We start from the raw sequence: 27,843 nt of genomic DNA on the forward strand, positions 1-27,843 counted from the left end.
TATCCGCATCTCGACTGAGGAGAGGGAACGGAGAATCACCAACCGCCTCTGTCTCTATTGCGGTTCCGCTGGTCATTTTGTCACTTCATGTCCAGTAAAAGGCCAGAGCTCGTCAGTAAGCGGAGGGCTACTGGTGAGCGCTACTACTCCTGTCTCTCCTTCAAGATCCTGCACTACCTTGTCGGTCCATCTACGCTGGACCGGTTCGTCAGCTTCCTGCAGTGCCTTAATAGACTCTGGGGCGGAGGGCTGTTTTATGGACGAGACCTGGGCTCGGGAACATGACATTCCTCTCAGACAGTTAAAGGAGCCCACGGCCTTGTTCGCCCTGGATGGTAGTCCTCTCCCCAGGATTCAGCGTGAGACGCTACCTTTAACCCTCACTGTTTCTGGTAATCATAGTGAAACCATTTCTTTTTTAATTTTTCGTTCACCTTTTACACCTGTTGTTTTGGGCCATCCCTGGCTAGTTTGTCATAATCCTTCCATTAATTGGTCTAGTAATTCTATCCTCTCCTGGAACGTCTCTTGTCATGTGAGATGTTTAATGTCTGCTATCCCTCCTGTTTCCTCTGTCTCTTCTTCACAGACCAAGGAGGTGATCGTGGACTACAGGAATTGGGGAGGGCGACCACGCCCCCATCCACATTGACGGGGCGGCAGTGGAGCAGATAGACAGCTTCAAGTTCCTCAGTGTCCAAATAACTAAAGACCTAAAATGGTCCAAACACATGCTCAGTCGTGAAGAAGGCGCGACAGTGCTTTGGCATGGGTCCTTAAATCCTGAAAAGGTTCTACCATTGAGAGCACATTGATTGGCTGCATCACTGCTTGGTTTGCCAATAGCACCACCCTCGATAGCACTACAGATGGTTGTGTGGACAGCCCAGTACATCACTGGGGCTGAGCTCCCTGCCATCCAAGACCTCTATATCAGACAGTGTAAAAAGAAGGCCTGGAAAATCATAAAACACCTCAACCTCTCAAGTCATAGACTATTTTGTTAGCTGCCGCATGACAAGAGAAGTCTGACACCAACAGGCTCTTGAACAGCTTCTATCCCCAAGAAATACAAATCAAATCAAATCCAATTTATTTATATAGCCCTTCGTACATCAGCTGATATCTCAAAGTGCTGTACAGAAACCCAGCCTAAAACCCCAAACAGCAAGCAATGCAGGTGTAGAAGCACGGTGGCTAGGAAGGCCAAAACCTAGGAAGAAACCTAGAGAGGAACCAGGCTATGAGGGGTGGCCAGTCCTCTTCTGGCTGTGCCGGGTGGAGATTATAACAGAACATGGCCAAGATGTTCAAATGTTCATAAATGACCAGCATGGTCAAATAATAATAATCACAGTAGTTGTCGAGGGTGCAGCAAGTTAGCACCTCAGGGGTAAATGTCAGTTGGCTTTTCATAGCCGATCATTAAAAGTATCCCTACCACTCCTGCTGTCTCTAGAAAGTTGAAAACAGCAGGTCTGTGACAGGTAGCACGTCCGGTGAACAGGTCAGGATTCCATAGCCGCAGCCAGAACAGTTGAAACTGGAGCAGCAGCACGGCCAGGTGGACTGGGGACAGCAAGGAGTCATCATGCCAGGTAGTCCTGAGGCATGGTCCTAGGGCTCAGGTCCTCCGAGAGAGAGAAAGAAAGAAAGAAAGAAAGAGAGAGCATACTTAAATTCACACAGGACACCGGATAAGACAGGAGAAGAACTCCAGATATAACAAACTGACCCTAGCCCCCCGACACATAAACTACTGCAGCATAAATACTGAAGGCTGAGTCAGGAGGGGTCAGGAGACACTGTGGCCCCATCCGATGATACCCCCGGACAGGGCCAAACAGGAAGGATATAACCCCACCCACTTTGCCAAAGCACAGCCCCCACACCACTAGAGGGATATCTTCAACCACCAACTTACCATCCTGAGACAAGGCCGAGTATAGCCCACAAAGATCTCCGCCACGGCACAACCCACGGGGGGCGCCAACCCAGACAGGAAGATCACATCAGTGACTCAACCCACTCAAGTGACGCACCCCTCCTAGGGACGGCATGAAAGAGCACCAGTAAGCCAGTGACTCAGCCCCTGTAATAGGGTTAGAGGCAGAGAAGCCCAGTGGAAAGAGGGGAACCGGCCAGGCAGAGACAGCAAGGGCGGTTCGTTGCTACAGAGCCTTTCCGTTCACCTTCAAACTCCTGGGCCAGACTACACTCAATCATATGACCCACTGAAGAGATGAGTCTTCAGTAAAGACTTAAAGGTTGAGACCGAGTTTGCGTCTCTCACATGGGTAGGCAGAGCATTCCATATAAATGGAGCTCTATAGGAGAAAGTTCTGCCTCCAGCTGTTTGCTTAGAAATTCTAGGGACAATTAGGAGGCTTGCGTCTTGTGACTGTAGCGTACGTGTAGGTACGTACGGCAGGACCAAATCAGAGAGATAGGTAGGAGCAAGCCCATGTAATGCTTTGTAGGTTAGCAGTAAAACCTTGAAATCAGCCCTTGCCTTGATAGGAAGCCAGTGTAGGGAGGCTAGCACTGGAGTAAAATGATCAAATTTGTTGGTTCTAGTCAGGATTCTAGCAGCCGTATTTAGCACTAACTGAAGTTTATTTAGTGCTTTATCCGGGTAGCCGGGAAGTAGAGCATTGCAGTAGTCTAACCTAGAAGTAACAAAAGCGTGGATACATTTTTCTGCAACATTTTTGGACAGAAAGTTTCTGATTTTTGCAATGTTACATAGATGGAAAAAAGCTGTCCTTGAAACAGTCTTGATATGTTCGTCAAAAGAGAGATCAGGGTCCAGAGTAACGCCGAGGTCCTTCGCAGTTCTATTTGAGACGACTGTACAACCATTAAGATTAATTGTCAGATTCAACAGAAGATCTCTATGTTTCTTGGGACCTAGAACAAGCATCTCTGTTTTGTCGGAGATTAAAAGCAGAACGTTTGCAGCCATCCACTTCCTTATGTCTGAAACACAGGCTTCTAGCGAGGGCAATTTTGGGGCTTCACCATGTTTCATTGAAATGTACAGCTGTGTGTCATCCGCATAGCAGTGAAAGTTAATGTTATGTTTTCGAATGACATCCTCAAGAGGTAAAATATATAGTGAAAACCATAGTGGTCCTAAAAAGGAACCTTGAGGAACACCAAAATGTACAGTTGATTTGTCAGAGGACAAACCATTCACAGAGACAAACTGATATCATTCAGACAGATAAGATCTAAACCAGAACAGAACTTGTCCGTGTAGACCAATTTGGGTTTCTAATCTCTTCAAAAGAATGTGGTGATCGATGGTATCAAAAGCAGCACTAAGGTCTAGGAGCACGAGGACAGATGCAGAGCCTCGGTCTGATGCCATTAAAAGGTCATTTACCACCTTCACAAGTGCAGTCTCAGTGCTATGATGGGGTCTAAAACCAGACTGAAGCATTTCGTATACATTGTTTGTCTTCAGGAAGGCAGTGAGTTGCTGCCTTTTCTAACATTTTTTATTATTTTTTTTACCCCTTTTTCTCCCCAATTTTGTGGTATCCAATTGTTGTAGTAGCTACTATCTTGTCTCATTGCTACAACTCCCGTACGGGCTCAGGAGAGACAAAGGATGAATGTCATGCGTCCTCCGATACACAACCCAACCAGCCGTACTGCTTCTTAACACAGCGCGCATCCAACCCGGAAGCCAGCCGCACCAATGTGTCGGAGGCTACACCGTGCACCTGGCAACCTTGGCTAGCGCGCACTGCACCCGGCCCGCCACAAGAGTCGCTGGTGCGCGATGAGACAAGGAGATCCCTACCGACCAATCCCTCCCTAACCCGGACGACGCTAGGCCAATTGTGCGTCACCCCACGGACCTCCCGGTCGCGGCCGGTTACGACAGCCTGGGCACGAACCCAGGGACTCTGATGGCACAGCTGGCGCTGCAGTACAGCGCCCTTAACCACTGCGCCACCCGGCCTTTTTCTAAAATTTTTGAGAGGAATGGAAGATTCGATATAGGCCGATAGTTTTTATATTTTCTGGGTCAAGGTTTGGCTTTTTCAAGAGAGGCTTTATTACTGCCACTTTTAGTGAGTTTGGTACACATCCGGTGGATAGAGAGACGTTTATTATGTTCAACATAGGAGGGCCTAGCACAGGAAGCAGCTCTTTCAGTAGTTTAGTTGGAATAGGGTCCAGTATGCAGCTTGAAGGTTTAGAGGCCATGATTATTTTCATCATTGTGTCAAGAGATATAGTACTAAAACACTTGAGTGTCTCTCTTGGTCCTAGGTCCTGGCAGAGTTGTGCAGACTCAGGACAACTGAGCTTTGAAGGAATACACAGATTTAAAGAGGAGTCTGTAATTTGCTTTCTAATAATCATGATCTTTTCCTCAAAGAAGTTCATGAATTTATTACTGCTGAAGTGAAAGCCATCCTCACTTGGGGAATACTGCTTTTTAGTTAGCTTTGCGATAGTATCAAAAATACATTTCGGATTGTTCTTATTTTCCTAAATTAAGTTGGAAAAATAGGATGATCAAGCAGCAGTAAGGGCTCTTCGATACTGCACGATATTGTCTTTCCAAGCTAGGTGGAAGACTTCCAGTTTGGTGTGGTGCCATTTCTGTTCCAATTTTACAACTGATATAAAGCTAACAAAATAGCGACACGGACCGAGTTGTGTCTTGTATCCTTATGGACCTTTTATTTCAGTACTTGCACTGTCTCTATACACACTCACAGGGCCCTACTCACTCCATAATTTGCTCACTCACACTTAATATGCACATACATTTATACCAACTCTACACACCTGCATACCCACTCACATGCAAGCTGCTGCTACTCTGACTATCTTACATCCAGTTGCCTAGTTCCCTTACCCCTGTACATATCTACCTCCATCGCCCCAGTATCCCTGCACATGTAAATATGGTATTGGAACTGACTTTCTAAATATTTCCTGTATATAGTATGCTTACTTACTTTTATGTATATTTTATATTTATTTCTCATGTGCTTTTTCTAATAATAAATAGTTATTGATTATTTCATTGTTGGGTTTTGTTTGCAAGAAAGGCATTTCATAGTACTTGTGCATGTGAAAACTTGAAACTTGAGCTCTGTGAGACATTCATAGCGATGGGGGCAGATTTTTTGATCAAGAGAGACCTTTAGAAAATATGCACATTTTCTCTAACATTAAACATACAAATATGTATTTTACAGTTATAAGAAAGGTTAAATCTTACAGTTAGTCGTTTCAAATTTTGATTATGCTATATTTAGAAAGCATATAAGTCATTTCAAGCATTCATACAGTTTTGTTGAATAATAAATGCATCATATAAAATATTTCAGATTTTCATATTTGTACTTTGTTCTTGAGCATGTGTCCTTAAAAGTGACTACAGCTCATCAATTTATAACCATTTTTACCAAAAAGTTGAGACTTTAACCTTTCTTGGAGTATGCAGCATTACTAGTTGTTGTTCATGGCCCTCTCATGATAAATAATTACTTTGGAGGATTAGGTAGATTACTATTTCGATTACATTTAACTGGTTAACAAGTCTACGTCGTGAAAATCCCAAAAGTAAAAAAAAACATTTAATGACGTCGATTGTGGATGACGTCATTGTCATATTACATTACACTCCCTTCTGATTTGCCAGAAAGCATCCCTATTTCCGGTTTGTGATCCAAACACTTATCCGTTTTGATCCGAAAGAACTGTAGCCAGACTGATAGACGACAACCATCATAGGAGAAATGGCAGAATTCACGGATAAATTCAGCTCTTTCACCATGACGCAGTTAAACGAGTTACTTGAAGACGATGAAAAGTTAAATTCTATTGTCAAAGAAATGAACGAGGTAAGTTCCCCTTGTGTTTTACTAACGGTAGCTGGCTATCCCTAGTAACGCTAGCTAGCATCAACATATCTAGGTAGCTGTGCACTTATGACTGTTGTCAGGCAGTCCTTCATTCACAACTTCCTTCTAGATGCATACCCGTTTCGCATTGAGCAAGCTCATCAACATCCGCCTCGTTGCCACAGCTGAGAAGCTTGCTCCTTGTACTGTACTCAACATTTGGATGTTTAGTGGATGCTCATGCTGTTTCCATATTTTTATTTTCGAATCAGTTTCGACAATAACCCAGTTTGTGTACATATGCCACAAATGGCAGTGTCATTGTTTGGCATTAGGCCACAAATGCCACCTGATTCCCATTATTGCATAAGTAATGGACACACCCGTGTTTAGGAACAGATTTGAAATGATCTGGTTTGTTTTGTTTCCTGTTCTATGAACAGGATCCGCACAAGACAGCCAGTCATCAGCTATGTGGAAGGTGTTAAAAGTTGGAAGAGGTTTTCCTATTGACTAACCTAGGCGGAGGAGTCCATATTTCAGTGCAGCACACCTCTTTAGTCAACATTCTGATGCATTGAGCACACAGCACCGCACAGATTATAACAAAGGTCGATGCTTAACCAAGAAGCAACCCCTCACAGCGTATTGACATTTGGTTATGTCAGTGTTCTTTCAGACATGTGTACAGCATTCATTCTGACACTGGTATTTTGTGCCTCATCTCTCTCCATCTCTAGCTAGCCTGGTCTAGTTTAGGTATTAGGAAAGCTCAACTTGCTTCTGGCTTCTTCACCTTCTGTATTTGTATAATCACGTATGTGGCTTATGCAAGACTCCCCACCATGGCGCTGTGACGTTGGTGGAACTGTTAGTCCTTACCCACCAATGTGGAAATAGCTTTACAGGAACAGCCTGTGAGCAGAGATACAAATCTGGTTGCGGCTGGAGAGCTGTCTAGTGCCGGTCTTCCCTGGGCTGGTGCCAGCATGGCAGCATCTCATCCCTCCTGACCATGTTATTTATGATTCATTATAGCCTAGTTCATTAGTATTGATATCTTGATTGAGTGCTGTGTTTTAGCTAGAACCCAACTTATTTATTGGCTCGCCGACATTGGCCTTTTACCTCTATCAGTATCGGACAATAATTCTGTCGATAACCAATATTCAATAGGATGAAAAGGGGGAATCTCATGCTGATCTGAACACTTGCGGACATTTTCATGTCATTATTTGTCACAATGTAAGTAATCAACATTTGAAGCATATTTGTTGGACAATTGCTCTTTTGGATGGTATTTTTGGAGAATTCAGTGTGTAAAAATGTCACTTTCATTTCCCTGCTGTAAAACAGTATATTGGCAGTCGGCAGATATATCGGTAAGTTTTGCTCCCCCAAGATTGGGGTATCGGTCCCAAAAAAACATTGGTTTCTCTGCCCTTAGAGTGATAAGAGCTCTGCTTTCTGCTGTGGCGTCCTGTAGATATAATAGCCTATGGGGTCCTATTACAGGTATTTCACATCTGTTTGTAGGCTTGGTGAAAGGAATTATAAATGTATGGTGTAATCACTGTCCTCCATAAAAATATAGTCATATTTAATCTCCAGAGGTTAGGTTTTGAGCTGGTTTGTCGCTGGCCTATAGGCCTACTCTACACATCACAGTCTGGGGGTCCGTCAGTCTCTGTCTGCGTGTATTGTCTCAAGTACTAACTCACCTTCCCTCTTCCTGTGTGTGTCTGTCTGTGTATGCTGTGTGTTTTTCTCTGTGTTAGATGTGTGAGGTGCAGCAGGTGAAGGAGCTGACCCTGGTCAGTAACATCAGTCTGGCAGAACAGAACCTCCAACTGCAGCCCAGTCTGGACCTTCAGAAGAACCAGCTCACTTCACGCTACCGCCACCTACAGGAGCTCTATGACAACTACCAGCTACGCAAGTCCACACTCTGTAAGACCGCTAACAGGTCCACACTACCAAGTTCACACTCTGTAAGAGTCCTAGCAAGTCCACACTTGATGAGACACCTAGCTAGTCCACACTACTAAGGACAGTGTGCCTGTATACCAGTCTCTTTCTGTCTACATCTCACTCGGTGCACTCTGCTATCTGAAAGACCAGTCTTTCTCTCTCTGTGTTGGTAGCTGACTGTTCTCTACATGTCTGTCTGGTCGAGCCAGTTCAGTCACTTGTTGTTCCTAGATACTGCTCCTCTGTCAGTCGGGTTGTTCTACATACTGCTCCTCTGTCAGTCGGGTTGTTCTAGATACTGCTCCTCTGTCAGTCGGGTTGTTCTAGATACTGCTCCTCTGTCAGTGGGGTTGATACTGGATACTGCTCCACTGTCAGTTGGGTTGTTACTGGATACTGGTCCTCTGTCAGTGGGGTTGATACTGCTCCTCTGTCAGTGGGGTTGTTCTAGATACTGGTCTTATGTCAGTGGGGTTATTACTGGATACTGGTCCTCTGTCAGTGGGGTTATTACTGGATACTGGTCCTCTGTCAGTCGGGTTGTTCTGGGTACTGGTCCTCTGTCAGTGAGGTTGATACTGGATACTGGTCCTCTGTCAGTGAGGTTGATACTGGATACTGGTCCTCTGTCAGTGTGGTTGTTACTGGATACTGGTCCTCTGTCAGTGTGGTTGTTACTGGATACTGGTCCTCTGTCAGTGGGGTTATTACTGGATACTGGTCCTCTGTCAGTGGGGTTGTTACTGGATACTGGTCCTCTGTCAGTGGGGTTGTTACTGGATACTGGTCCTCTGTCAGTGGGGTTGTTACTGGATACTGGTCCTCTGTCAGTGGGGTTGTTACTGGATACTGGTCCTCTGTCAGTGGGGTTGTTACTGGATACTGGTCCTCTGTCAGCGGGGTTGATACTGGATACTGGTCCTCTGTCAGTGAGGTTGATACTGGATACTGGTCCTCTGTCAGTGGGGTTGTTACTGGGTACTGGTCCTCTGTCAGTGGGGTTGTTACTGGATACTGGTCCTCTGTCAGTGGGGTTGTTACTGGATACTGGTCCTCTGTCAGTGGGGTTGTTACTGGATACTGGTCCTCTGTCAGTGTGGTTGATACTGGTCCTTTGTCAGTGTGGTTGTTACTGGATACTGGTCCTCTGTCAGTGGGGTTGTTACTGGATACGGGTCCTCTGTCAGTCGGGTTGTTCGGGATACTGGTTCTAAGTCAGTGGGGTTGTTCTAGATACTGGTCCTCTGTCAGTGGGGTTGTTACTGGGTACTGGTCCTCTGTCAGTGGGGTTGTTACTGGGTACTGGTCCTCTGTCAGTGGGGTTGTTACTGGATACTGGTCCTCTGTCAGTGGGGTTGATACTGGATACTGGTCCTCTGTCAGTGGGGTTGTTACTGGATACTGGTCCTCTGTCAGTGGGGTTGATACTGGTTCTAAGTCAGTCGGGTTGTTTGAGATACTGGTCCTAAGTCAGTTTAGTTGTTCTAGATACTGCTTCTCTATCAGTCGGAATGTTCCAGATACTGGTCCTTTGTCAGTGGGGTTGTTACTGGATACTGGTCCACTGTCAGTCGGGTTGTTCCAGATACTGGTCCTCTGTCAGTGGGGTTGTTACTGGATACTGGTCCTCTGTCAGTGGGGTTGTTACTGGATACTAGTTCTCTGTCACAGGGATTGATACTGGATACTGGTCCTCTGTCAGTGTGGTTGATACTGGTCCTTTGTCAGTGGGGTTGATACTGGATACTGGTCCTCTGTCAGTCGGGTTGTTACTGGATACTCGTCCTCTGTCTGTGGGGTTGTTACTGGATACGGGTCCTCTGTCAGTGGGGTTGTTACTGGATACTGGTCCTCTGTCAGTGGGGTTGTTACTGGATACGGGTCCTCTGTCAGTCGGAATGTTCTAGATACTGTTCCACTGTCAGTCAGGTTGTTCCAGATACTGGTCCTCTGTCAGTGGGGTTGTTACTGGATACTGGTCCTCTGTCAGTGGGGTTGTTACTGGATACTAGTTCTCTGTCACAGGGATTGATACTGGATACTGGTCCTCTGTCAGTGTGGTTGATACTGGTCCTTTGTCAGTCGGGTTGTTACTGGATACTCGTCCTCTGTCAGTGTGGTTGATACTGGATACTGGTCCTCTGTCAGTCGGGTTGTTATTGATACTGGTCCTCTGTCAGTGGGGTTGTTACTGGATACTGGCACTCTGTCAGTGTGGTTGTTACTGGATACTGGTCCTCTGTCAGTGGGGTTGTTACTGGATACGGGTCCTCTGTCAGTCGGGTTGTTCGGGATACTGGTTCTAAGTCAGTGGGGTTGTTCTAGATACTGGTCCTCTGTCAGTGGGGTTGTTACTGGGTACTGGTCCTCTGTCAGTGGGGTTGTTACTGGGTACTGGTCCTCTGTCAGTGGGGTTGTTACTGGATACTGGTCCTCTGTCAGTGGGGTTGATACTGGATACTGGTCCTCTGTCAGTGGGGTTGTTACTGGATACTGGTCCTCTGTCAGTGGGGTTGATACTGGTTCTAAGTCAGTCGGGTTGTTTGAGATACTGGTCCTAAGTCAGTTTAGTTGTTCTAGATACTGCTTCTCTATCAGTCGGAATGTTCCAGATACTGGTCCTTTGTCAGTGGGGTTGTTACTGGATACTGGTCCACTGTCAGTCGGGTTGTTCCAGATACTGGTCCTCTGTCAGTGGGGTTGTTACTGGATACTGGTCCTCTGTCAGTGGGGTTGTTACTGGATACTAGTTCTCTGTCACAGGGATTGATACTGGATACTGGTCCTCTGTCAGTGTGGTTGATACTGGTCCTTTGTCAGTGGGGTTGATACTGGATACTGGTCCTCTGTCAGTCGGGTTGTTACTGGATACTCGTCCTCTGTCTGTGGGGTTGTTACTGGATACGGGTCCTCTGTCAGTGGGGTTGTTACTGGATACTGGTCCTCTGTCAGTGGGGTTGTTACTGGATACGGGTCCTCTGTCAGTGTGGTTGATACTGGTCCTTTGTCAGTGGGGTTGTTACTGGATACTGGTCCTCTGTCAGTGTGGTTGATACTGGTCCTTTGTCAGTGGGGTTGTTACTGGATACTGGTCCTCTGTCAGTGGGGTTATTACTGGATACTGGTCCTCTGTCAGTGGGGTTGTTACTGGATACTGGTCCTTTGTCAGTGGGGTTGATACTGGTTCTAAGTCAGTCGGGTTGTTACTGGATACTCGTCCTCTGTCTGTGGGGTTGTTACTGGATACGGGTCCTCTGTCAGTGGGGTTGTTACTGGATACTGGTCCTCTGTCAGTGGGGTTGTTACTGGATACGGGTCCTCTGTCAGTGTGGTTGATACTGGTCCTTTGTCAGTGGGGTTGTTACTGGATACTGGTCCTCTGTCAGTGTGGTTGATACTGGTCCTTTGTCAGTGGGGTTGTTACTGGATACTGGTCCTTTGTCAGTGGGGTTGTTACTGGATACTGGTCCTCTGTCAGTCGGGTTGTTACTGGATACTGGTCCTCTGTCAGTCGGGTTGTTACTGGATACTCGTCCTCTGTCTGTGGGGTTGTTACTGGATACTCGTCCTTTGTCAGTGGGGTTGATACTGGATACTGGTCCTCTGTCAGTGGGGTTGTTCTGGATACTGGTCCTCTGTCTGTGGGGTTGTTACTGGATACTGGTCCTCTGTCAGTCGGGTTGCTACTGGATACTCGTCCTCTGTCTGTGGGGTTGTTACTGGATACACGTCCTTTGTCAGTGGGGTTGATACTGGATACTGGTCCTCTGTCAGTGGGGTTGTTCTGGATACTGGTCCTCTGTCTGTGGGGTTGTTACTGGATACTGGTCCTCTGTCAGTCGGGTTGATACTGGATACTGGTCCTCTGTCAGTGGGGTTATTACTGGATACTGGTCCTCTGTCAGTGGGGTTGTTACTGGATACTGGTCCTCTGTCAGTCGGAATGTTCTAGATACTGTTCCACTGTCAGTCAGGTTGTTCCAGATACTGGTCCTCTGTCAGTGGGGTTGTTACTGGATACTGGTCCTCTGTCAGTGGGGTTGTTACTGGATACTAGTTCTCTGTCACAGGGATTGATACTGGATACTGGTCCTCTGTCAGTGTGGTTGATACTGGTCCTTTGTCTGTCGGGTTGTTACTGGATACTCGTCCTCTGTCAGTGTGGTTGATACTGGATACTGGTCCTCTGTCAGTCGGGTTGTTATTGATACTGGTCCTCTGTCAGTGGGGTTGTTACTGGATACTGGCCCTCTGTCAGTGTGGTTGTTACTGGATACTGGTCCTCTGTCAGTGGGGTTGTTACTGGATACGGGTCCTCTGTCAGTCGGGTTGTTCGGGATACTGGTTCTAAGTCAGTGGGGTTGTTCTAGATACTGGTCCTCTGTCAGTGGGGTTGTTACTGGGTACTGGTCCTCTGTCAGTGGGGTTGTTACTGGGTACTGGTCCTCTGTCAGTGGGGTTGTTACTGGATACTGGTCCTCTGTCAGTGGGGTTGATACTGGTTCTAAGTCAGTCGGGTTGTTTGAGATACTGGTCCTAAGTCAGTTTAGTTGTTCTAGATACTGCTTCTCTATCAGTCGGAATGTTCCAGATACTGGTCCTTTGTCAGTGGGGTTGTTACTGGATACTGGTCCACTGTCAGTCGGGTTGTTCCAGATACTGGTCCTCTGTCAGTGGGGTTGTTACTGGATACTGGTCCTCTGTCAGTGGGGTTGTTACTGGATACTAGTTCTCTGTCACAGGGATTGATACTGGATACTGGTCCTCTGTCAGTGTGGTTGATACTGGTCCTTTGTCAGTGGGGTTGATACTGGATACTGGTCCTCTGTCTGTGGGGTTGTTACTGGATACGGGTCCTCTGTCAGTGGGGTTGTTACTGGATACTGGTCCTCTGTGAGTGGGGTTGTTACTGGATACGGGTCCTCTGTCAGTCGGGTTGTTCGGGATACTGGTTCTAAGTCAGTGGGGTTGTTCTAGATACTGGTCCTCTGTCAGTGGGATTGTTACTGGGTACTGGTCCTCTGTCAGTGGGGTTTGTTACTGGGTACTGGTCCTCTGTCTGTGGGGTTGTTACTGGATACTGGTCCTCTGTCAGTCGGGTTGATACTGGATACTGGTTCTCTGTCAGTGGGGTTATTACTGGATACTGGTCCTCTGTCAGTGGGGTTGTTCTGGATACTGGTCCTCTGTCTGTGGGGTTGTTACTGGATACTGGTCCTCTGTCAGTCGGGTTGATACTGGATACTGGTCCTCTGTCAGTGGGGTTATTACTGAATACTGGTCCTCTGTCAGTGGGGTTGTTACTGGATACTGGTCCTCTGTCTGTGGGGTTGTTACTGGATACTGGTCCTCTGTCTGTGGGGTTGTTACTGGATACTGGTCCTCTGTCAGTGGGGTTGATACTGGTTCTAAGTCAGTCGGGTTGTTTGAGATACTGGTCCTAAGTCAGTTTAGTTGTTCTAGATACTGCTTCTCTATCAGTCGGAATGTTCCAGATACTGGTCCTTTGTCAGTGGGGTTGATACTGGATACTGGTCCTCTGTCAGTCGGGTTGTTCCAGATACTGGTCCTCTGTCAGTGGGGTTGTTACTGGATACTGGTCCACTGTCAGTGGGGTTGTTACTGGATACTAGTTCTCTGTCACAGGGATTGATACTGGATAATGGTCCTCTGTCAGTCGGGTTGTTACTGGATACTCGTCCTCTGTCTGTGGGGTTGTTACTGGATACTGGTCCTCTGTCAGTGGGGTTGTTACTGGATACGGGTCCTCTGTCAGTCGGGTTGTTCGGGATACTGGTTCTAAGTCAGTGGGGTTGTTCTAGATACTGGTCCTCTGTCAGTGGGGTTGCTACTGGGTACTGGTCCTCTGTCAGTGGGGTTGTTACTGGGTACTGGTCCTCTGTCAGTGGGGTTGTTACTGGATACTGGTCCTCTGTCAGTGGGGTTGATACTGGATACTGGTCCTCTGTCAGGGGGGTTGTTACTGGATACTGGTCCTCTGTCAGTCGGGTTGTCACTACATAGCCACACTCTAAAGAAGGGAAGCACAGTGCCTTTCTAACCACAGTCGCCACCAACCAAACTATCCGATATTTATAATTTTAGCTGCCTTTTAAGCATTCTAGTACGGTTAAATAGTTAACACACACACGTGGACGCAGCGGTCTAAGTTACTGCATATCAGTGCAAGAGGCGCCACTAAAGTTCCTTGTTCGAATCCAGGCTGTATCACATCCGGCCATGATTGGGAGGCCCATAGGGCGGCGCATAATTAGCCCAGCGTCGTCCAGGTTTGGCCGTCAGTGTAAATAATAATTTGTTCTTAACTGACTTGCCTAGTTAAATAAAGGTTACACACACACACACCACACTGACCAAAAAGTTATTTTGTTGGCATTTACATATATCCCCCTTACCAGTAAAATATAATCAAAACCTATTTGCTGTTTAGTTGTTCATTCATTCATTTAATTCTCAACCAGGATTTCCATGGAACGCCGCTTGGGTCTTTGCTTGTCAAAAAATACACTGCTCAAAAAAATTAAGGGAACACTTAAACAACACAATGTAACTCCAAGTCAATCACACTTCTGTGAAATCAAACTGTCCACTTAGGAAGCAACACTGATTGACAAGAAATTTCACATGCTGTTGTGCAAATGAAATAGACAACAGGTGGAAATTATAGGCAATTAGCAAGACACCCCCAATCAATAAAGGAGTGGTTCTGCAGGTGGTGACCACAGACCACTTCTCAGTTCCTATGCTTCCTGGCTGATGTTTTGGTCAATTTTGAATGCTGGCGGTGCTTTCACTCTAGTGGTAGCATGAGACGGAGTCTACAACCCATAGAAGTGGCTCAGGTAGTGCAGCTCATCCAGGATGGCACATCAATGCGAGCTGTGGCAAGAAGGTTTGCTGTGTCTGTCAGCGTAGTGTCCAGAGCATGGAGGCGCTACCAGGAGACAGGCCAGTACATCAGGAGACGTGGAGGAGGCCGTAGGAGGGCAACAACCCAGCAGCAGGACCGCTACCTGCGCCTTTGTGCAAGGAGGAGCAGGAGGAGCACTGCCAGAGCCCTGCAAAATGACCTCCAGCAGGCCACAAATGTGCATGTGTCTGCTCAAACGGTCAGAAACAGACTCCATGAGGGTGGTATGAGGGCCCGACGTCCACAGGTGGGGGTTATGCTTACAGCCCATCACCGTGCAGGACGTTTGGCATTTGCCAGAGAAAACCAAGATTGGCAAATTCGCCAATGGCGCCCTGTGCTCTTCACAGATGAAAGCAGGTTCACACTGAGCACATGTGACAGTCTGGAGACGCAGTGGAGAACGTTCTGCTCCTGCAACATCCTCCAGCATGACCGGTTTGGCGGTGGGTCAGTCATGGTGTGGCATTTGTTTGGGGGGCCGCACAGCCCTCCATGTGCTCGCCAGAGGTAGCCTGACTGCCATTAGGTACCGAGATGAGATCCTCAGACCCCTTGTGAGAACATATGCTGGTGCGGTTGGCCCTGGGTTCCTCCTAATGCAAGACAATGTTAGACCTCATGTGGCTGGAGTGTGTCAGCAGTTCCTGCATGAGGAAGGCATTGATGCAATGGACTGGCCTGCCCGTTCCCCAGACCTGAATCCAATTGAGCACATCTGGGACATCATGTCCTGCTCCATGCTTTAGTCCAGGTCTGGGAGGAGATCCCTCAGGAGACCACCCGCCACCTCATCAGAAGCATGCCCAGGCGTTGTAGGGAGGTCATACAGGCACGTGGAGGCCACACACACTACTGAGCCTAATTTTGACTTGTTTTAAGGACATTACATCAAAGTTGGATCAGCCTGTAGTGTGGTTTTCCACTTTAATTTTGAGTGACTCCAAATCCAGACCTCCATGGGTTGATAAATTTGATTTCCATTGATAATTTGTGTGATTTTGTTGTCAGCACATTCAACTATGTAAAGAAAAAAGTATTTAATAAGAATATTTAATTCATTCAGATCTAGGATGTGTTATTTTAGTGTTCCCTTTATTTTTTTTGAGCAGTGTATTTTAGACGTGTCAAATAACACTATTTGACCAATCATGACCGGAATATGACTGCACTTCACATAATAATTTAACACTTTCAAAATGTACATAGTTATTACACATTGATCACACTATCGCTTGTATTTCATGTCACAACGATTCATCGATACGTATGTTATGATGCTGGTAAAGATGTCTCGCGCACCTACAGTGCTGGTCATTAAAAAAATCTATAGCTAGCTCATGGATGCAAACAATGTTCTTCCCCAAAAACATAGAAAAACGACAATCTGTTTCAGTAGCTATAGTTAGCTAGCTAACTAACTATATAGCTAGATGTCATCTAAAATAACCCTAATTTACAAGACAGTTCTTATTTTATTATTGGTGGTCGGACCCATCTATGTGAATAGTGGACTTTGCGATTAGCCTTCAAAATAAAAGTATGACATTGACAGTGATGCAAATGAATACAAATAGTATAATTATGCCATAATTGGAATAGATCATGCTAAACGAGGTTGGAATGTTGTTATATAAAATCAACAAAAGACAATTTTGTTAATTTGACAAATCTATTGAAATCACACTGGATGTATTATACTTGAGAATTGCATTGGGGGCATACTTATTTCACTGCACAGCCTTACCTATGGATTGTAGATAAATTACATGGGGTATCAGTCTACTCAGTGCCACCCAGAGAACATTTGCGTCATAGCTCTTATTGCAGGACTCTGTAACAACAGTGAATTGAGACATTTATTGTCAACCTATGTATATTGAACACTATTCCAGAGGAAAAACAATACTGCGTGGGTGTTTTTGGAGTCTGATAACTCTGAGGACGTTGGGAAAAAATATTTTGGGTATTGAGTAGACTGATACCTCATTTCATTGATCCCCAATCCTTAGGTAAAGCTGTACAGTGCAATATGAATGTCAATACACACAATAGGCTGACTGGGGAGGTGATTTCACACAGTGACCGTCCTGAGATAAGAGCTACAATGCTAATATTTGTGTAAACTCTTCACAGTTCTGTTCTTTGGGTGTCACCGAGTAGACTGATACCCCATTTCATTGCTTCACATTCCAAACTTGTTTAACATTACCTTGTCTAAATATGGCGTGATTCCACAAATTGTAACCTTCTGCATCACTTTCAAAGAGATACTTTTATTTTGAAGGCAAACTGCCAATTCCACTATTGTGCCTAATGCTTATTGTGGCTACCTTCACAAAACATAACCAGGTCCGGTCGAGCCTCACTAGCCATATGAAGCTAACTGGCTGCTTATAACGTTAGCTTTGGGCAACAGGGTTAAGTAGCTGGCTAGCTATTTATTATTTCATGAACTGAAGTTCAATTTCAATAGGCGAACAACAAGTGGCTACCTAGCTAATACTTACTCACAAGGATTCCTAAATCATTGCTAAGAATAATGAAAATGACTGCAGTTTCTACTGGGCATTGCTTTCAGGCTGGTTGTATTGGTGCTAGCTTATTACCAGCTAAAGCTAGCTACCCCAGAAGTTGTGGTTGAACAAATAATGCTTTATTACCAACGCGGTATTGTTTGCAGACTTTTTTTGTACAACATTGACAGGTTACTGATAGTTGTGGTGGCGTTTGGCTTGCACGTGCAAATTCAGAACACACAACATTATATAATAGAGCTGTGTTATTTGATGTGTCAAATGCTTCAAATAGTGTTATTGTCAAATAGTGTGGTTTGATGGCGATCTTTTTTTTGACACGTAAAGACCCAAACGACATTCCATAGTATGTTGTGAAGCTAATAGCAGTGATGCAATTACTGTGTAACTCCGGCAGGGCGACATCTGAAAAATAGCACACTTGGTGTGTGTACCGATCACAACAGAGAACGGTTAATTAATTGTCAAGGACAATGAATTCCATTATCTTGGTGTTAATGGATTTCACCTGTGAGGTGTCTCGCTGAAATGTTCTTACTGTTTAAATGACTGCTCGACTTGTTGACTGCTTGATCCACACAGCAGACATTGTGGGCTAGGTTAGGAATGCTGTGTTGCACCTATAACGAAACATTTTACATGGCATCATTACGTCATCTACGTTATATAGGTCTGCACGTCAGCTACACTAGGTACAAACAGAACGAGACAATTTGTGCCAGGTGTGATATCCCTCCTAAATAGCTCGGGCGAATGTTCCCAATGACTCCGTAAGGCCAGCAGGCTAGTCTTTTCTTATTTTTAATTTAATGTTTTATTTCTTATTTCTTACTATTATTATTGGTGCGTAACTGTTATGAAAGTTGTATTGTCAATTTTGTTTTGTATTTAAAAGCCACTTTAAATGTGTACATGACACTGCAACAAAATTTCCCCATGGGGACAATAAAGTCAGTAAGTAAGTCAGCTTTGACATTGGTTTTGCACATCAGACATCGGGCTGATACTGATGTTGCCATTTTTAGCTAATATCGTCCGATTCCGATATGTTCACCAATATATTGTGCATCCCTAGTATAGATACCTTAATAGAAAGTTACTCAAGTAAAAGTCAGCCAGTAAAATACCACTTGAGTAAAAGTAAAAAATATATATTTTTTAAACAATTTCCATTTATAAAATGTAGGGATAGCCAGGGGCTCACTCCAACACTCAGACATTATTTATAAAATGTACGGATAGCCAGGGGCTCACTCCAACACTCAGACATTATTTATAAAATGTACGGATAGCCAGGGGCTCACTCCAACACTCACATTATTTATAAAATGTAGGGATAGCCAGGGGCTCACTCCAACACTCAGACATTATTTATAAAATGTACGGATAGCCAGGGGCTCACTCCAACACTCAGACATTATTTATAAAATGTACGGATAGCCAGGGGCTCACTCCAACACTCAGACATTATTTATAAAAGATGCATTTGTGTTTAGTGATTCTGCCAGAGGCAGTAGATGACCACGTGTTCTCTTGATAAGTGTGAATTTGACAATTTTTCTGTCCTGCTAAGCATTCCAAATGTAATGAGTTCTTTGGGTGTCAGGGAAAAGGTATGGAGTAAAAAGTACAGTATTTTCTTTAGGAACGTAGTAAAGTAAAAGTTGTCAAAAATATAAATAGTAAAGTACAGATAATCTAAAAAACTACTTAGTGGTACCTTAAAGTATTTTTACTTAAGTACATTACACCACTGGTACCGTGACAACAATTTTCTGTCCATTCTAGCATGGCCATCTAGTGACTACTCTCTCAGACAGCTGTTACCTGATAGGATTTCCTGTACTCAATGCTGCTTAGTATCCTCTGAATGCCCCAGCTACTGTATTCAGTCCCATTACATTGATGTTCTGCCCCAGGGATCAAGTTACGACTTTAGGTTCAGGACAGTCGTTCACTGTGATGCTTAGTGTTTTAGTGTATTCTAACCATTTCTCCCTCATCTTTCTATCTCTCAGACCATGGTTCAGGCAACAGCTCTCTGGACATTCTGCTGGCTCTGCTGCAAGCTGAGGGAGCCAAGATAGAAGAGGAGACTGAGGTGACACACACACCAATATGTTCACAACTACACGCACAAGAATACTCACTTTCTATGATATTTTATGTTGGTGTGTATTATGTTGAGTCTGTATGCTTGCGTGAAAATAACCCTGCTTTGATGTCCCTGTGTAGAACATGGCAGACTCGTTTCTGGATGGAGAGCTGCCTCTGGACTGCTTTATCGATGACTACCAGCGGAGGCGCCATCTTGCTCATGTGCGCCGTGTAAAGATTGACAAACTCCGTGAGCTGGTGCTGAAGGGTCTCACTAGACCCCAGCAGACCCCTACCCAGCCCAGTCGACCCCAGGACTTCCCCTCTACCCCCTACACCAATGGAGCCTTCTCCCCCCAATCTACGCGAGCTGCCCATCCTCCCTCCCCTCAGCAGAGCGGCCTGTCATACCAAGTCGCCCCCTATCCCGCCATGCCTTTCCCCAGCCAGGATCCTCCAGGCTACCCCAGCAGCCCCTACATTCCCCAGCCCTACCCTCAAGCCCCCCAGCAACACCCCACCTCCCCATGCCTGCCCCCCCGAACTGGCTTCATCATGCAGTGAGGGGGGGGGGGGGGGGGTCTGTCTCCATAGAAACACCATGGATGATGACCTTATCTACCTTTGACCCAACAATGAGTGTTGGTGACTTAACCAATGACAGCCCCTGTCAGTAACACAGGGAAAACTCCTGACTGACAGGCTCCCTCAGAGACTCCGTCCAGTAGCTACAGCCTGGGGGTTGATTCTCTTAGGTTTTTATTCTAAGACTAGCTTTCTGATTAATCTGAAGAAATATGAAAACTTAACTCTCTGACTGGTATTTATATGCTGTGTAGATGAGATGTAGTTTTTGTAAACGGAAGGTGGTGTCTTCCTGTGCACACACTTGAGTATGCATGAAGTTGTGTGTAACCCCAAAGGTCAGGACAGGTGGTGTGATAATAGTTGACCCTAAAGTTCCTATTCGTCTAAAGGGAGGAGTCCGGATTTGTCACAACTATAGCTAGTCCATCAACCCTGAACAGAACTACTCAAATTGATTTCAATTCAATATGTATTGTAATCTAGGTGCTTTCCTATTCATTGGTGGCGGTTCTTTCCAGTAGGTCGGGAGGATGCAAGGCTAGGAATATACTATTTTACAAGGGAACAAACATTTTGGGATGGATTTGAATGACCTGCCAAAGATGTTCTCATCTTACCTACTGACTTGGCACTTTGTTTTAGTGATTGTTTTGTATACCGGTATAAGAGGTTATACCCCACCTAACTGGAAGATGGATATTGAAAATAACCTTGCATCCTAAATTAATGTTAAACTGGCTTTCTTGTGAAGCCAGTCAAAGTTGCCATGTGGGGAAAAGAGATCTACAGCTGGCTGTACATCTACAGTTTGCTTTCCCCATTTGTGCTCACCTCAAGGAAAACACATGGGGGTTCAAAAATGAGATGGTGCAGGAAACATTTAAAATATGAACTATAGTAGTCCCTGGTACTGTACATCTGATCTACACTCTCTAGGAACAAACATTCATGTTGTAATGCTAGACTGACAGGTTGACTTTCATCCAAATCAATAAATGTTTTATAACCAATACTAAGGTGTTCTATGCCTGATGTCGCAGTTGTCTGTGTTTGTTGCTATCAACTGGACACAGTGGGTAATTGAACAATTGTGCTGATGTAGTTAACTTTGCCAAAAAAAAGATACTTTCCTGCCTGATTTTTTTTTTTTAAACCATCACATGCTGGTAAAAATCCCCAGGAGAATGGAACAAAACACATAATTGACAATTTCAATAAAAGTTAACTAAAACATGTCAATGTTCAGTACTCTTCTCCTTCCTCAGCCTCCCCTTCCACTGAATCTACTCCCACCTCTTCGTAGTCCTTCTCCAGGGCAGCCAGATCCTCTCTGGCCTCAGAACTCCCCCTCCTCCATACCCTCTCCCACATGCCAGTGCACAAAGGCACGCTTGGCGTACATCAGGTCAAACTTGTGGTCGAGCCGAGCCCAGGCCTCAGCAATGGCCGTGGAGTTGCTCAACATGCACACAGCTCTCTGGGCCTTGGCTAGATCTCCACCTGGCACCACCATGGGTGGCTGGTAGTTGATGCCAACCTGCAGGGCACAAACAAAAAAACTGTCAAAACCTGACTAACCAATAATTAACATGCCAAGTGCCTTAAATGTTTAGAAGGATAGATCAGTGTGAATGAATGAATCCATTGCTTATTTACCTTGAAGCTGGTGAGGCACCAGTCAGCAAACTGGATGGTGAGTTTGGTCTTGATGGTGGCGATGGTAGCATTGACGTACAGCAGGCCATGTACTTCCCGTGACTAGGGTCACACTTCACCATCTGGTTGGTGGGCTCGAAGCAGGCGTTGGTGATCTCTGCCACAGAGAGCATCTCGTGGCAGAGATGACAGGTGCGTAGGTGACCAGGGGGAAGTGGATACGGGGGTAGGGCATCAGGTTGGTCTGGAACTCTGGCAGGTCCACGTTGAGGGCTCCATCGAAACGCAACGGTGATGGAGGAGACAATCTGGCCAATGAGCCTGTTGAGGTTGGTGTAGGTGGGACGCTCAATGTCCAGGTTACGACGGCAGATGTCGTAGATGGCCTCGTTGTCAACCATGAAGGCACAGTGAGTATTCCAGGGTGGTGTGGGTGGTCAGGATAGACTTGTAGGGCTCCACCACTGCTGTGGACACCTGAACACATAAACAAGAGGTAGAACTGTCATCATTAGGTGTTACATAATGAAAATGTACATATCAAACAAGTATTGAGTACAGTAAAAGTTTTGCTGATTTGGAAATCTACCAAATAACCATGTGAACAACTAAACATTAGCAATACCTGAGGGGCAGGGTAAATGGCAAACTCCAGTTTGGACTTTTTTCCGTAGTCCACAGACAGTCTCTCCATGAGCAGTGAAGCAAAACCTGATCCAGTTCCACCACCAAAACTGTGGAAGATCAGGAAGCCCTGAAGGCCAGTGCACTGGTCTGACTGGAGTGAGAAAGAACAGGTTATGGACAATTGACGGGAAGTTCGTCTCTTTTTACTGACTGATCTCTTAAGACTCAAAATAATAAATCTTTCCAGGGCACCAGGACACCCTACCGGCGAACAATGAACTGAAAACTCTAAATAGTCATGATTCTACAAGCCACTTGTTCACATGTCATTCACCATAAAAGGCTTACTAGAGCTGTCATTTGTGACAGACATGTAAAATCGTGCTTTAAACAATGTACATTTGTTAATTGCCAGGCATACAAATACCATTTTTTCTTGGTACATTTAAGACGGGGTCTAGTTGTGGCTGCAACTGGACTAACTTGTGAACGACTATTGGCAGAATGCATTGCTTAACTGCCTTGAGGATGATAAGCGCAATATCGTTTGCAAACTGCAGCACACCAAAGGATTAATTCTCAAATTTGTTGGGCAGAGGATGCACATGGCTTCAGGCTAACAAAAAAAACAACTATTTAGTAAAGTTAAATAACTGGGCATTGGAGGCACATGGCTTCAGGCTAACAAAAAAAATACTAGCTAACGTTACTCACCAGCTTGCGAACTCTGTCCAGCACCAAGTCCACGATTTCCTTGCCAATGGTGTAGTGGCCTCGAGCGTAGTTGTTGGCGGCATCCTCCTCACCGGTGATGAGCTGCTCAGGGTGGAAAGGCTGACGGTATGTCTCGGTGCAGACCTCATCTATGAAAAATCATTCTCTGGTCAGGGAGGATTATATTATTTATTACAGCATATAGTAATCATAGCTTCGCTCATTTCGTCCTTACCAACTACAGTTGGTTCGAGATCCACAAAAACTGCACGAGGGACATGTGCTTCTACACCTGCATTGCTTGCTGTTTGGGTTTTAGGCTGGGTTTCTGTACAGCACTTTGAGATATCAGCTGATGCACGAAGGGCTATATAAATGAATTTGATTTGATTTGACATGTTTTCCCACTCCTGTCTCGCTGAAGGTGTTGAAGGAGTCATCCCCTCCACCGATGGTTTTGTCGCTGGGCAGGTCCTGCAGTGCCTAGCTCCACTCCCACCCCACAGGTGCTCTCATTTGTTGACTTCTGTAAATGTAAAAGCTTTGGTTTCATGCATGTTAACATTAGAAGCCTACTCCCTAAGTTTGTTTTACTCACTGCTTTAGCACACTCTGCCAACCCAGATGTCTTAGCCATGTCTGAATCCTGGCTTAGGAAAACCACCAAAAACCTTGATTTCCATTCCTAACTATAATGTTTTCCGCCAAGATAGAACTGCCAAAGGGGGCGGTGTTGCAATCTACTGCAAAGATGGTAATACAGAACTCTGCAGGCTATCTAAGTCTGTACCCAAACAATTTGAGCTTCTACTTCTAAAAATTCACCTTTCCAGAAACAAGTCTCTCACTGTTGCCGCTTGCTATAGACCTCCCTCTGCCCCCAGCTGTGCCCTCGATACCATATGTGAATTGATTGCCCCCCATCTATCTTCTGAGCTCGTGCTACTAGGTGACCTAAACTGGGACATGCTTAACACCCCGGCCATCCTACAAACTAAGCTTGATGCCCTCAATCTCACACAAATTATCAATGAACCTACCAGATACAACCCCAAATCAGTAAACACGGGCACCCTCATAGATGTCATCCTAACTAATTTGCCCTCCAAATACACCTCTGCTGTTTTCAATCAAGATCTCAGCGATCACTGCCTCATTGCCTGCATTCGTAATGGGTCTGCAACCAAACGACCACCCCTCATCACTGTCAAACGCTCCCTGAAACACCTGCGAGCAGGCCTTTCTAATTGACCTGGCCGGGGTATCCTGGAATGACATTGACCTTATCCGGTCAGTAGATGATGCCTGGCTATTCTTTAAAAGTGCCTTCCTCACCATCTTAAATAAGCATGCCCCTCTCAAAAAATGTAGAACTAGGAATATATATAGTCCTTGGTTCACTCCAGACCTGTCTGCCCTTGACCAGCACAAAAACATCCTGTGGCATTCTGCATTAGCATCGAATTAGGAACAGTTAGGAACAAATATACACAGGCAGTTAGAAAAGCTAAGGCAAGCTTTTTCAAACAGAAATTTGCATCCTGTAGTACTAACTCAAAAAAGTTCTGGGACACTAAAGTGCATGGGGAATAAGAGCACCTCCTCCCAGCTGCCCACTGCTCTGAAGCTAGGAAACACTGTCACCACCAATAAATCCGCTACCATTGAGAATTTCAATAAGCATTTCTCTACGGCTGGCCATGCTTTCCACTTGGCTACCCGTACACAGGTCAACTGTCCGGCACCCTCCACAGCAACCCACCACAGCCCCCACCATTTCTCCTTTACCCAAATCCAGATAGCTGATGTTCTGAAAGAGCTGCAAAATCTGGACCCCTACAAATTAGCCGGGCTAGACAATCTGGACCCTCTCTTTCTAAAATGATCTGCCGAAATTGTTGCAACCCCTATCAGTAGCCTTTTCAATCTCTCTTTCGTATCATCTGAGATTCCCAAAGATTGGAAAGCTGCCGCGGTCATCCCCCTCTTCAAAGGGGGAGGCACTCTAGACCCAAACTGCTACAGACCTATATCTATTCTACCCTGTCTTTCTAAGGTCTTCGAAAGCCAAGTTAACAAACAGATTACTGACCATTTCGAATCCCACCATACCTTCTCCGCTATGCAATCTGGTTTCAGAGCTGGTCATGGGTGCACCTCAGCCACGCTCAAGGTTCTAAATGACATCATAACCGCCATCGATAAGAGACATTACTGTGCAGCCGTATTCATCGACCTGGCCAAGGCTTTCGACTTTGTCAATCACAACATGCTTATTGGCAAACTCGACAGCCTTGGTTTCTCAAATGATTGCCTCGCCTGGTTTACCAACTACTTCTCTGCTAGAGTTCAGTGTGTCAAATTGGAGGGACTGTTGTGCGGACCTCTGACAGTCTCTATGGGTGTGCCACAGGGTTCAATTCTCAGGCCGACTCTCTTTTCTGTATACATCAATGATGTTGCTCTTGCTGCTGGTGATTCTCTGATCCACCTCTACGCAGACAACACCATTCTGTATACTTCTGGCCCCTCCTGGGACACTGTGTTAACTAACCTCCAGACGAGCTTCAATGCCACACAACTCTCCTTCCGTGGCCTCCAACTGCTCTTAAACGCAAGTAAAACTAAATGCATGCTATTCAATCGATCACTGCCCGCACCTGCCCGCCCGTCCAGCATCACTACTCTGGACGGCTCTGACTTAGAATACGTGGACAACTACAAATACCTGGGTGTCTGGTTAGACTGTAAACTCTCCTTCCAGACTCACATTAATCATCTCCAATCCAAAATTAAATCTAGAATTGGCTTCCTTTACCGCAACAAAGCATCCTTCACTCATGCTGCCAAACATACCCTCGTAAAACTGACCATCCTACTGATCCTCGACTTCGGTGATGTCATCTATAAAATAGCCTCCAACACTCTACTCAACAAACTGGATGCAGTCTATCACAGTGTCATCCGTTTTGTCACCAAAGCCCCATACACTACCCACCATTGCGACCTGTACGCTCTCGTTGGTTGGCCCTCGCTTCATACTCGTCGCCAAATCCACTGGCTACAGGTTATCTACAAGTCTTTGCTAGGTAAAGCCCCGCCTTATCTCAGCTCACTGGTCACCATAGCAGCACCCACTCATAGCTCGCGCTCCAGCAGGTATATCTCACTGGTCACCCCCAAAGCCAATTCCTCCTTTGGTCGTCTTTCCTTACAGTTCTCTGCTGCCCATGACTGGAACGAATTGCAAAAATCTCTGAAGCTGGACTCACATCTCCCTCATTAGCTTTAAGCACCAGCTGTCAGAGCAGCTTACAGATCACTGCACCTGTACATAGCCCATCTGTAAACAGCCCATCTATCTACCTACCTCATCCCCATACTGGTATTTATTTATTTTGCTCCTTTGCACCCCAGTATCTCTACCTGCACATTCATCTTCTGCCGATCTACCATTCCAGTGTTTAATTGCTATATTGCAATTACTTCGCCACCATGGCTTATTTATTTCCTTAACTTACCTCATTTGCACTCACTGTATATAGACTTTTTGTTTTCTTTTGTTCTACTGTATTATTGACTATGTTTTGTTTATTCCATTTGTAACTCTGTGTTGTTGTATGTGTCGAATTGCTACGCTTTATCTTGGCCAGGTCGCAGTTGCAAATGAGAACTTGTTCTCAACTAGCCTACCTGGTTAAATAAAGGTGAAATAAAAAATAAATAAATCTGCCCATCAGGCTGGATCCCATGCTCCAAGCAGTACAGCTCCCAGCACGCATTACCGATCTGCACACCAGCCTGACCAACGTGGATAGAGATGCACTCACGCTGTGGAAAATACAATTTGAATAAATTAGCACGCTAGCTCCAAAGATACATGTGTCATAGCTGACAGATTTACTTTCATGTTGTTAGCTAGCTATTTACGCAGAATGGTTAGCAACTAGTTATCAAACTTCATGTTACCTTAAAGTTAGCTAGCTCCATAACGTTAGATAGTTTGACGAAACTTGGTTTGTTAGTTGTGCTATAGCCACCACTCATCTTGACAGAAAACTTACCATAATGATTATTTAAAGCAAGACCTGTAGTTAAGGTTATAAAGGTTTTGTTATACAATTGACTAGGCTGCTGACAACGGTCTGCCTTAGCTCTGCAACTTCCAACGGTTAACTGCCCAAAATGATGAAAAACATTGCCGATTCAAGCTTATATAGGTCCCTGAATGAGCCCGCCTTAGTTTCAACCCAAGTGTCTGTAATTCAAATAAACGCTATGTCAATCAATATTTTCTCTTTTGCCATTTGGACTATAGTATAAAGTGTCAAAAATAACTTATTTTCAAATGACAGAATGGTATTTTTCTGATAGCAGATGGCTGAAAAGGTCAAGTGAACTAAAACTCCATTTTATCTCAGTCAGTGAGGTGAATACATGCTTCCTTCTGCTATTACTACTTGTGTAGCTGATAATATTGGACTAATGTATTACTTGTGTTTATTGATTGTGATTCAGCTCAAAGAAAAAAAAGCTACATCTTATTTTTAACAAAAACTCACTGGTAAACTTGTACTGGCCAAGAACTGGTAGCCTACTGTTCAAATCGAGCAATTATTTTAGTCCTGCAGCATTCTTTATTTTCTATCTAGCCCAAAGTCATCTGTCCCAAAGTAATCTGTTTCTCAAACTAGACACTCTAATGTACTTGTCCTCTTGCTCAGTTGTGCACCAGGGTCCCCCACTCCTCTTTCCATTCTGGTTAGAGACAGTTTGCGCTGTTCTGTGAAGGGAGTAGTACACAGCCTTGTACAAGATCTTCAGTTTCTTGGCAATTTCTCGCATG

General features: G+C 45.1%; 1 protein-coding gene and 1 pseudogene across 1 annotated transcript; one reads left to right on the forward strand and one right to left on the reverse strand.

Moving 5' to 3' along the window:
* Window positions 1-5,707: 5,707 nt before the first annotated feature.
* LOC139408505 (vacuolar protein sorting-associated protein 37B-like) lies at window positions 5,708-21,235 on the forward strand. Its single transcript, XM_071152475.1, has 4 exons — window positions 5,708-5,876; window positions 7,655-7,826; window positions 19,334-19,416; window positions 19,551-21,235. Exons 1-4 carry the CDS (start codon window positions 5,772-5,774, stop codon window positions 19,974-19,976), a joined length of 786 nt encoding a protein of 261 aa, XP_071008576.1. The 5' UTR covers window positions 5,708-5,771; the 3' UTR covers window positions 19,977-21,235.
* A 7-nt stretch (window positions 21,236-21,242) lies between these two features.
* Window positions 21,243-27,044, reverse strand: LOC139409645 (tubulin alpha chain, testis-specific-like; annotated as a pseudogene).
* Between the last annotated feature and the right edge of the window lie 799 nt (window positions 27,045-27,843).

The sequence above is a fragment of the Oncorhynchus clarkii genome, chromosome 5 (assembly GCF_045791955.1).
Source record: "Oncorhynchus clarkii lewisi isolate Uvic-CL-2024 chromosome 5, UVic_Ocla_1.0, whole genome shotgun sequence".
Taxonomy (NCBI): Eukaryota; Metazoa; Chordata; class Actinopteri; order Salmoniformes; family Salmonidae; genus Oncorhynchus; species Oncorhynchus clarkii.